We start from the raw sequence: 11,963 nt of genomic DNA on the forward strand, positions 1-11,963 counted from the left end.
AGTACATGCACAGTAATTAGAGAAATTTTAGAAGCAGCTCTCCATATGATGCAGGGCTGTGCAGTACCACTGCAAAAAAACTGATCCAATGATAAACATGTACATTTAGTATACAGCATTCTTTGGTGTGGTGGTGTTCCCACCTTAGGAATGTTGACTCTGGACCAAAAGAGCTCCAAGTGCTCTCTCATTTTTTGTGGTTTGAATTTGGAGTAGAGGATGGCGAGCTCAGTGAACATGCCCATGTGAGCGCGCTCCAGGCCCAACGCCGCCTCCAGCAGACCGATGAGCTCCTCAAAGTAGCCGCGGTCTTGATAGTAGCTGATCAGGTCTTCCAGTTCGTCAGCGTGGATCACAATGTGGAGGCCGCATATTTGCGCCAGCCGGAATTCCTCGCCGTCCACGCAAGCAAAACAAACCTGGAGGTGTGAGTGTGGAAAGATGGTGCGTCATACAGGATATAATAAGAATGGCAGTACCTTGAAGAACAGCTGCTTGGTTTTTTTTTTATTCCAGTTACCTCCTTCCATGTGCGTGTGCTGTTGGCTTTCCTGGCACTGTCCACGGCAGCCTGGTACTCTCCCAGGCGCACAAGTGTGGATGCCAGACGAGCAAAGTTTGACACGTTGTTGTACAAAAGCTTAGCGGCATCATACATTCTCTCCTCGTAACATCTATCGCCAACCTGCAGAGGGAGAGTGTACAGTTATTGAGTGAATGTAAAGTGTATCTGGAAAACATTCACAATGCTTCACTTATTCCACATTTTTTTCTGTTACAGCCTTATTCCAAAATTAAATAAAGTCATGTTTGTCATTTAAATTCTACATACATTACCTCATAATGACAATGAGATTTTTTTTTAAAATAGCAAATATATTAGGACAAAAAAAATAAATAAATTGCATATACATACAGTTGGGCAAAAAAGTATGTAGTCAGCCACCGATTGTGCAAGTTCTCCCACTTAAAATGATGACAGAGATCTGTCATTTTCATCATAGGTACACTTCAACTATGAGAGACAGAATGTGAAAAAGAAAAATCCAGGAATTCACATTATAGGAAATTTAAAGAATTTATTTGTAAATTATGGTGAAAAATAAGTATTTGGTCAACCATTCAAAGCTCTCACTGACGCAAGGAGGTTTTGGCTCAAAATCTCACGATACATGGCCCCATTCATTCTTTCCTTAACACGGATCAATCGTCCTGTCCCCTTAGCAGTAAAACAGCCCCAAAGCATGATGTTTCCACCCCCATGCTTCACAGTAGGTGTGGTGTTCTTGGGATGCAACTCAGTATTATTCTTCCTCCAAACACGACGAGTTGAGTTTATACCAACAAGTTCTATTTTGGTTTCATCTGACCACATGACATTCTCCCAATCCTCTGCTGTATCATCCATGTATCCATTTGTGTATAAACTCAACTCGTCGTGTTTGGAGGAAGAAGAATACTGAGTTGCATCCCAAGAACACCACACATACTGTGAAGCATGGGGATGGAAACATCATGCTTTGGGGCAGTTTTTCTGCTAAGGGGACAGGACGATTGATCCGTGTTAAGGAAAGAATGAATGGGGCCATGTATTGTGAGATTTTGAGCCAAAACCTCCTTCCATCAGTGAGAGCATTGAATGGTTGACCAAATACTTATTTTCCACCATAATTTACAAATAAATTCTTTAAAATTCCTACAATGTGAATTCCTGGATTTTTTTTTTCACATTCTGTCTCTCACAGTTCAAGTGTACCTATGATGAAAATTACAGACCTCTGTCATCATTTTAAGTGGGAGAACTTGCACAATTGGTGGCTGACTAAATACTTTTTTGCCCCACTAAGTATTCACAGGTATTCCTCAATACTTTGGTGATACACCTTTGATAGCAATTACAGCCTCAAGTGTTTTTGAATACGATACCACAAGCTTGGCACACCTATTTTTGACAGCTTCGCCCATTCCTCTTTGCAGCACCTCTCAATCTCCATCAGGTTGTATGAGAAGCAATGGTTTTCATCCAGGATGTCTCTGTACATTTATGCAGTCATCTCTCCCTCTATCGTGACAATTTTCCCAGTTACTGCCACTGAAAAACATCCCCACAGCATGATGCTACCACCACCATGCTTCACTGCAAAAATGGTATTGGACTGGGGATGAGCAGTGCCTGGCATTCACACCAAAGAGTTCTAGCGTTGTCCTATCAGACCACAGATTTTTATTTCTCATGGTCTGAGAGTACTTCAGGTGCAATTTGGCAAACGTTTTACTGTAGAATGGCTTCCGTCTGGCCACTGTACCATACAGGCCTGATTGGTAGATTGCTGTAGAGATGGTTGTCCTCTTGTAAGATTCTGCTCTCTCTCCACTAGAGGGTTCTTGGTCACCTCCCTGACTATACTTGGATGAATGCAGCAATGTACAGAGATGTCCTTGACGAAAACCAACACTTCCTATCCAACCTGAAGAGGCTTGAGAAGTTCTGCAAAGAGGAATGGGCTGAACTGCCCAAAGATAGGTGTGCCATGCTTGTGGCATCTTAGTCAAAAAATTTTGAGGCTGTAATAACTGCCAAAAGTGTGAATACTAATGTACGTACATGTCATTTTTTTTTTTACTTTAATGAATTGGCAAACATTTTTAAAAATTTGCCTTTTATGTCATTATTGTCAGTAGAATTTTGAATTTTGAGAACAAAAATGTATTTATTCCATTTTTGAATAAGGCTTTATGTAACATAAAATGTTTAAAAGAAATAGTGAAGCGCTGTGAATACTTTCTGAATGCACTGTACATCATTAATCTAATACAGAGGTTTCCAGAGTGCATCTCCCCTCAGTGAAGACTACTTTGTTGCCCCCCTAAAAAAAAAGTTTTCTGTAGCATATTTAGTAAAGAGTATTTGCTCATTCAATGCTCACTTTACTCAACTCACTGTAGGTACCATAAAACCATTCATTTTGCCTTTGGCCCTAACTTTAAGTAACCAAGCACGTTTGAAAAATAATGATTATCTTTGTAATTCTAAAGCTGCTAGCTGAAAATCCCGACCCTAAAATATTGTTAATCTTACCTGCTGGATGTGAGCATTGTTGGGCCCGCTGACAAACTCTTCCAGCTCAGCCAGACGATTTGTTTTAGCCAAAGCAAAGAGCAGCTCTGTCTCCACGTAGGATTCCCGTGCTTTCTTACGAGCCATCTGCAGGAATCTGACCAAATCTTCCCAGTTATCTGCAAGACAGCACATCAAATATAAATACCAGTGTGGTTAAAAACTAAAGAGAAGCCCCAAAAAAAGGCTTACCGTTCTTGCTGGCAGCATTAACAACCTCCATGTAGGCTGAGGGGTCCACTGCTTTAATGTATGAGTCAATGGCCTCTTTAACCAGATTTCTTTGCAGCTGGGCCCGAGCTAATTGGCTCCACACTGCAGCCTCATTGCAGCGCTCCGCAAATTCATAGGCTCTATCCAGGTTGCTTATGTGTTCTATTAAAACCTAAACGAGAGCAGGTGATAGTAAATATTTAGGCTACATTTTCAATAGGATTAGTATCACATAATTTACACCAGGAGTGGCCCGCAAAATTAATGCTGCATCCCGGAGAATTGGGAGAATGAAATTTTCCCACCAAGGAAAAAAATGATTAAAACACCAATTCAGAACTCCCACCTGTTGTAAGATGAAAAAACTTATATATCAGTAGGTATTAATTATATGTAGATGTTGCTACTGAAAAAGTAGTTATTTGGTGAAATGTAAAAGAAGTGCTGGTAAATGAAGCCAAACGTTATAACGACTTGTTTCTGTTATATTCACAACACAGTTCTAAAGACATTCATTGTGATTGTCACTTTTTTGGTCAACTTTCTACAAAACTGCTTAAAGGTTGCACCTAAAAAACTTTAAGTGGGCCATTTTCTGTATCCGGGCAACAGTCTGGAATGCAGGCTTTAGTGTATTTGGCATCGTTGTGAGAAGACAGATGGTTAAACTAATTTGCAGTAAAGGCCACCACAATAAAGCTGCGCTGAAACAAGGGGTCAAAATGCTACCTTTATTATATTTGGCACAAATATTAACTTTTGTATTGTATGAGCAGGTGCTGTACACATGCTATGATATTAGTACAATATTTTGTTTCTATTAGAGATGCACAATAAAGGTTTTCAAAGAGAATTTTATCAAAACAAAATCCAAATACCTGTATGGCTGACGTGTTCACGTCAAACTTCTTGAAAATGGCAAATGCCTCCTCAAAGAGTTCATTGCTAATAGCAATATTAGCAATGTCGGGGGCATCATAGTTGTCAAGTCTATTGACGTACTCCATCACGCGAGTGTGGTCCGCCTTAATGGCAGTCAAAATTAGAAGGTTTTGAAGGTTTCTGGAGAATGAGTCACACGACAAAAAAAGATTATTGAACAAATTTGGGGTGAATAATTAAAATGTAGAAGTAAAGTCGTTTGAACCTATGTTCACTGAAAACCGAGCTATCAAGCACAATCTTCTCCAACAGTTCAATCAGCTCGTTGGGCAGGTCGGCAGTCATGAATGCCTTGACTGTGACCGATACCTCCTCTGGGTCTTGGGTCTCTGACAAAGCAGTTTGTACCACCTGAAAGAGACAAAAGCAATGAACAAACAACTGTATATAATTAAGTGTGATTAATGAAAAACCATGAACCACTTGAAGCAAAACGTTAAATTTCTTTAGATAGCATTTTGATATACCCCGAATAATATGCAAAGCGCTTTGCATTGTACATCACATTCACCCATTGACACACACATTCACACACTGATGGCAAAGCTGCAATGCAAGGCGCCAACCACAACCCATCAGGATCAGTTAGGGATTCAGTGTCTTGCTTGGGGACACCTTGACATGAGCTGGAACGGTAACCGTCCGGCTGTAAGATGGCCATTCTATCCACTAAGCAATGCCTCCAAGCAGACTGACCTGATCAATGAGTTGCCTCTTGTAGGGGTTGTTTTCTTCTAACACATTGGCCCAAAGTTCGGGGTCTCTCCGCCGTACCAAATAACGAGCCTCGCTCTTGAATAACGAGTTCTCGTTGCACACCTAGAAAAACAAAAGTGTCTAGATGTATAAACGATAAAGCACAATGTTTTATCTTTCTAATTTACAGTATCTCACAAAATTATTAAAAGCAATATTATTTTAGAATATCTTTTTAAAAGACAATACTTAAGAAAAGAAACTTGGATATTAGCGTAGTCAGGGTACAGCTTGTAAAGCAGTATAAGTTTACGATCCACTGCAAAAAAACAACACAGCCATGAATGCCTAAATAACAGGCAACACCATTGGGTACCCAGATAATTGCTTTGTGTCTACAGTGGGGCTGCATGAGTGCAGCTAGCACTGCGGAGCTGAAGTTTATAGGCGGACACATGAATTCCAACATGCATTGCTCTGCTTCACAGTGCCACATGATCCCCTCCCTTGGGAAACTGGGCCACATGGAAATTTTCCAACATGGTGACGATTAAAAACATACCTCCAAAATGACAAGGGTCTTGCTAAAGAGATACTGTAAATACGGTCAATGGTTGCTAAAATGTGGGGGGTGAACTCAACGTTGTGAAATACTGTAAAGTATATAGACTGCAGTGTTACTCTAAGTTCTTACCTTGATGAGGTCCATGTCACAATGGCCTCTTTCATAAGCCACACAGGCCAGGTGAGGGTCCCTCTTTTCGCAGTAGCGTCCAACCACGGCGCTGTCATAGAACGGGTTTTCTTTCAGAAAGCGTTCAGGCGTGTTGTTGCTGTCGATGTAAATCTTGGCCAGAGCATTGTGGGTGGCCGGTTCCTCGCAGCCCTCATGTATTCGTGACTCTAACCATGGCAATAGAAGTTTTAACCTGTATAGCAAATAGAAATACAATCCATGATCTTGTTGGTTTGAGTTTTTATGAGATTTTCTTATTTAAACGGGAATAGCAGGTCCATTATATGTGTCATACTTGATCATTTCGCGATATTGCCATATTTTTGCTGAAAGGATTTAGTAAAGAACATTGACAATAAAGTTAGCAACTTTTGGTCGCAAATAAAAAAGCCCTGCCTTTACTGGAAGTATGTGCGCATGACGTCACAAGTTGCAGGGCTCCACATATAATCACATTGTTTATAATGGGAGCCACCAGCAGTAAGAGCAATTCGGACCGAGAAAGTGAAAATTTCCCCATAAATTTGAGCGAGGACGAAAGATTCCTGAATTAGGATATTGATAGTGAACGACTACAAAAAAAGCGACGGCTCTAGGCGGCGGCAGTGTGAGCTTTTCAGATGTAATTAAACACATTTACTAGGATAATTCTGGAAGATCCCTTATCTGCCTATTGTTTTAATAGTGTTTTAGTGAGATTGTAAACATTTTAAAGACATACATCGAGGTCGGATGGCTGCGGTGAACACACAGTGTCTCAGAGAGAATCCGAGGAGCCAAGCTCACAGCTGCCTTTTTTGACATCTGCTGCAGGACGACGAATAATCCAATGATGTCTCCGGTAAGATATATATCAAAATTTTCCCATCCAAAAACATGCTGGTTGACGTAGAGAAACATGTTCGCTTGACCGCTCTGCTTCACAACAAACAAGGAAACACCGGCTGTGTTTTGGTGCTTAAGACAGCTGCAATCCACCAACAGCATCCTTATTTATAGTCTCCATTATTAAACGAACAAATTGCAAAAGATTCAGCAACACAGATGTCCAGAATACTGTGTAATTATGCAATTAAAGGAGACGACTTTTAGCCGCTAGTGGTGCAGCGCTAATATTTCCTGACAGTCCGTGACGTCACGCGCACGTGTTATCATTCCGCGACGTTTTTAACAAGAAACTCGTGGGAAATTTAAAGTTGCAATTTAGTAAACTAAAAAGGCCGTATTGGCAAGTGTTGTAATGTTAATATTTCATCATTGATATATAAACTATCAGACTGCGTGGTCGGTAGTAGTGGGTTTCAGTAGGCCTTTAATTTTTCAGTAATAAAATTCATAGATACGCCCCTAGATTAAACACATTTTATTGAGAATATTTGTCACCGCGTTAGCATAGAACTATAGCGTCAACCAGTTATGATGTTATAGAGGGGCTGGGGAGAATTACTTCTGAGGGAGGAGTTGAGAGGCGGTGTTATGTCAAAATGAGCTACCCAACGCTATTGAGACAGTAACACAGGCATGGTTTGTAATAAAGACATTACGAAATCAGTTTGTGTGTGTTAATAATAAGGTCAAGACTGAGTTACCAACGGGTGTCAACTTTATTTAGGCACCCTATGTGCAATGTTAGGCTGTATGTTAACGAAACAAAACTTTTAGCCAACATATTTGTTGAAAACAGGAAGCTGCGAGAATTTAAAGCGTTGTAAATTTACCGGTTTATATGATATAACACTTTTTTTAACACATCTTTCGAACAGTGGTACGTATGAAAACTCATGACCACTGCACAATACGTTGCTTAGTCACAACACAAGTTAAGGTGTCAATGTTTTCTTCAAATAGCATGGATTGGTTTTAGCATCTTAAATGCAAAAACTCACGATGGTTCCCACATCACTAAGTTTGTCCGTACGTAGCACTGAGTGGGAAAAGATTACAACCATGAATTATAGCCAGCTTCTTACCTGTTTCTCTTCTCCACTTCCCCCACAAGCTCATCAGTGGAAAACTGCCCTCTGACCACCATTATCAAGTTCTTAATGACATCCTCTGCACAGTCCACATCCAGCAGGCCTCCTATAACTACTGGCAAACGACTGGGATTAACCTGAAAAATATTTTTTTTAAGTTTTAATCTTGGTTTATACGTATGGTAAATGGTAAATCGATTAGACTTGTATAACGCTTTTCTACCTTCAAGGTACTCAAAGCGTTTTGACACTCTTTCCACATTCACCCATTCACACACATATTCACACACTGATGGCAGGAGCTGCCATGCAAGACCCTATCCACGACCCATCAGGAGCAAGGGTATAGTGTCTTTCCCAAGAACACAACGGACTTGATTAGTGATGGCGGAAGCTTGGATCGAATCTGGAACCCTCAAGTTGCAGGCATGGTCGCTCTACCACCCGAGCCACGCAAAACCCACATGAAAGGCAGAAAACTCCTGTACTACTGAAATAATTGACTGATAATTTAATGATGATTGTAATTTACATTTAACATACGTTTTTGTGGTTTTGGTCAGTGGTTCTCAACCTTTTTTAGTGATGTACCCCCTTTGAACATTTTTTTAACTCAAGTTCCCCTATAATCAGAGCAAAGCATTTTTGGTTGAAAAAAGAGATTAAGAAGTAAAATACAGCACTATGTCATCAGTTTCTGATTTATTAAATTGTATAACAGTGCAAAATATTGCTCATTTGCAGTGGTCTTTCTTGAACTATTTAAAAAAAAAGATAAAAAAAAAACTAAAAACTTGTTGAAAAATAAACAAGTGCTTCAATTATAAATAAAGATGTCTACACATAGAAGTAATCATCAACTTAAATTGCCCTCTTTAGGGATTGTAATAGAGATCCATCTGGATTCATGAAATTAATTCTAAACATTTTTTCACAAAAAAATAAATCTTTAACATCAATATTTATGGAACATGTTTACAAAAAAAATCTAGCTTTCAACACTGAATAGTGCATTGTTGCAATTTTTTCACAGTTTATGAACTTACATTCATATTTTGTTGAAGTATTATTCAATGAATATAGTTATAAAGGATTTTTGAATTAAAAAAAAAATCTCACATACCTTCAAGTACCCCCAGGGGTACGCGTACCCCTATTTGAGAACTACTGGTCTAGGTAATATGTATTGATATTCTTTGGTGTTAATTTTTCTTAAATTTTACTCCACAGTCACATTTACAACCCCTTTTTTGAGTTTGTCTGCAAACGGTTCGTGTATGGAAGCTTTTCTAAATTGCAAATGAAACCCTACCCTCTATAAAAGCATTGGAATTTAACTTTTCAAAATGTACACTGTTAAAAGTATATATTTAAGACAAATATCTCCACTATTTTTTTTCAGTCACTATCAAAATAAACATATACCGGTAAACAATATTTACATTCGCCAGTCACAACATTAAGTACACTTGCCCACTCTCTAAACAATAAATCTTCATAAAAACAGCCAGCATTTATCTCACTGCATGTCGCACGTTGATGATATTGTGCAAATGCCACGATGAAATGAAAATAATACGTTATCCTACATTCTCTTGTGTTTCCGCAAACCAATATGAAATGTTGAAATGTTGCTGTCTTTTATCGACTAATCCAAATAGTCCTTAATGGTCCATGTGTAAAATGTTGTAGACAAATTAACACTGAAGTATTTACAGTATTTTACAGACATCAGAGCAAGCAGGAAAGCATTAAACGAGAATAATTAACACTGGAGGCTTCAGGCATCGGCAGTAGAGATTAGCAGAAAGGAGGGGCCAGGAACGGAGCATGAACTAGAAATGCCCAAAAAAGACAAAACACAGTGTTCAGAGGCATTCAAATCTGTGTGCAATGATTCAATACTTTAGCATTGTTTATCCGACAAGAGGCAAATCATCATAGGTCCCCTTTACCTAGAAAGCATCGTTGTAGACAACCAAAGGGACATTGTACGGTTATTTCTGCTACAGGAATTGTACCACAAATTACAGACAATGATATTGTCAAAAAACATTTTGACGTTAAATCTACTAGGAAAAAAACTTCAATATTTTCAGTTTTTAGTGTAATTGTATAAATCCTCAACCAGTCTAGGGTTTACCTGTTGAAGTGTGTACCCCCTCTTCTGTTAGCTGGTATAAGATCCAACTTAGCTGTGATGCTAATGAGGATAAACTTTATAGAAAGTGGATGAATGATATATAAATCATTTAAGAAAAGAGGGATTGATTACATATAAGAATATATTGGTGATCACAAACAGTCCAAAAATTGTGAAATAGTCGACTGTAACTTACTTTCTGTACGTAGATTTCGATGTATTTTTGCAGACTGTTGCGATAGAGGTAGAGCACCAAGTCGTGGACAAAGTCAAAGCGGTCACAAACAATAATAAGAGGAAGCTGGTCTGTCAGCTTGGCTTCCTAATAAGGGGAGACACATTGTGTTGGTTAGAGTATGAAACATTTATCATTTAATGAGAATGGAAAATAATGAGAAACGTTTTACCTTGAGGAAATTCTTAACCCTCTCTGGGTCATAACAGTTGCTCTCTCTGCAGATTCTCTCCACTTCTTTGATTTGTCCTGTCTTGCAGGCTGACTGGATGTACTTGAAGTGAACGTCGGGTTCTTGGCTGAAATTCACAATCGAGCCAAGGAAGTAAAACAAGCCTTAAATAGAAACAGAACAGAGGGTGGAATGACATATGTCAGCTCCGGCAATTAGCACAGATTCCCACACACGATATGAACTGTGAACCTACCCTCATAACTCTTGAAGGACTCAAAGAGCTCTACAAGGGCCTGAGTCCCCAGCTGCTCGTGATACTTGGACGCCACTTGCACACAAAGCTGCAGGTTCTGCCGAATGTTGGCCGATAGCATGGCTCTCAAACACTCCAAGGAGTCGTCCACAGACAGAGAGCCAAAGAAGTTCACCAGCCACTGTCAGTAAAATCAGTGGGAAACAAGAGGAAAGTTGACTCCTTTAGGCTTCACCCAGCATCTAAAAAAAGTGTCCATGAATGAAAAACTATCCTTCTCTGGGAGTACCTCAGGGTTGAGAAGATGCGTGTGCACCACAGCTCGTTTGATATCATAAAGGTCAGTGTAGTGTTCCAGAGCTCTCTGCAGAAGGCCAGCTTTTTCGCACAGCTGAGCAACGTGGCCATGGTCGTAGTGTGTGAACATCTGGTTCCCCAAGATAGCATCTGCTACCTAAAATGTTTTTGCATGGTTAAAGCAAATGATGGATAATGCTGTCATAGCGGAGTTAGGATGGTAACCTGCGGCGCATGTATAAGATTCATCTCAAGCAGGCGTGTCTGTAAGTGGCCTTCAGCTGGGTGGTTGTTCTTTAGAGCATCCAACAGGAAAGATGTGCATAGCTGGATCTGGTTGCCTTCCATGAAAACATCTACAATCTACAAGCAACAGTAAACAAAAAACAGAGGGCACAATTAGTTACCTCATTTAAGATTCTCTTACTGAAAAGGTTTTGTGAATTTGTACAATTGTAAAAGTAGCACACTGCACACGTTAGTCCTGACACATGCTTGCATTGTACATAATTCACATTTTAAACTGACTGCTAAACTAAAATATTGCTAACACCAAATATACTGGTGCTATCATTAGTGCCTTCATTTGTGCCATAAACACAAATACAAACCCACTGACACATAGCAATAACAACTTTCGCATGCAACAATTTGATTGATTGATACTTTTATTAGTAGATTGCACAGTTCAGTACATATTCCGTACAATTGACCACTAAATGGTAACACCCCAATAAGTTTTTCAACTTGTTTAAGTCGGGTTCCACGTTAATCAATTCATGGTACCTACAAAGGTAGGTAATTTCTGCATCAGAGTCGTAACAATAGCCTGTGCAGAATCTAGTATAGCACAACTGTGTGTACTTACACACATCAACCCACAATCAGTCCAAGCATCTTGTGTGCGACTGTGACCATAGCTTCTAACACAACAAGGCAGAAGTGAAAATTGGGTGTTAAACTTCCAAGTCTTGAAACCAAACACGGATTCCTAAGTAAGTCCACCAGCTTGAAAAGTTGCTAGGAGGCTTGCTTTGCACAAGAAATCTATTAACTGAGAGAATCTGGAGCTAAGCAAAGAGATGGTATGGCTTGAAAAAGGAGGAGAGGGTTACCGACTCAGTGAATTCTTGGCATTGCTGGCACATCTGGAATAACAACAGACGGAAGCTCCCACAT

The 11,963-nt window shown here is 39.6% G+C and overlaps 1 protein-coding gene across 3 annotated transcripts in view; it reads right to left on the minus strand.

Moving 5' to 3' along the window:
- The window catches only part of cltcl1 (clathrin, heavy chain-like 1), a 73,877-nt gene that overhangs the window by 17,745 nt on the left and 44,169 nt on the right, over positions 1 to 11,963 (minus strand). For all 3 annotated transcript variants that reach the window (XM_061898347.1, XM_061898339.1, XM_061898330.1), the window contains exons 11-24: positions 11,010 to 11,147; positions 10,777 to 10,941; positions 10,488 to 10,668; positions 10,232 to 10,395; positions 10,021 to 10,146; positions 7,676 to 7,818; positions 5,664 to 5,898; positions 4,970 to 5,092; positions 4,479 to 4,624; positions 4,210 to 4,393; positions 3,311 to 3,503; positions 3,080 to 3,237; positions 521 to 685; positions 144 to 419 (exon numbers count right to left, since the gene is read on the minus strand). In XM_061898347.1, coding sequence (XP_061754331.1) covers positions 144 to 419; positions 521 to 685; positions 3,080 to 3,237; positions 3,311 to 3,503; positions 4,210 to 4,393; positions 4,479 to 4,624; positions 4,970 to 5,092; positions 5,664 to 5,898; positions 7,676 to 7,818; positions 10,021 to 10,146; positions 10,232 to 10,395; positions 10,488 to 10,668; positions 10,777 to 10,941; positions 11,010 to 11,147 — 2,397 coding nt within the window. The remainder of the gene's footprint in view (positions 1 to 143; positions 420 to 520; positions 686 to 3,079; positions 3,238 to 3,310; positions 3,504 to 4,209; positions 4,394 to 4,478; positions 4,625 to 4,969; positions 5,093 to 5,663; positions 5,899 to 7,675; positions 7,819 to 10,020; positions 10,147 to 10,231; positions 10,396 to 10,487; positions 10,669 to 10,776; positions 10,942 to 11,009; positions 11,148 to 11,963) is intronic.

Source organism: Nerophis ophidion, linkage group LG01, assembly GCF_033978795.1.
Source record: "Nerophis ophidion isolate RoL-2023_Sa linkage group LG01, RoL_Noph_v1.0, whole genome shotgun sequence".
Classification (NCBI taxonomy): Eukaryota; Metazoa; Chordata; class Actinopteri; order Syngnathiformes; family Syngnathidae; genus Nerophis; species Nerophis ophidion.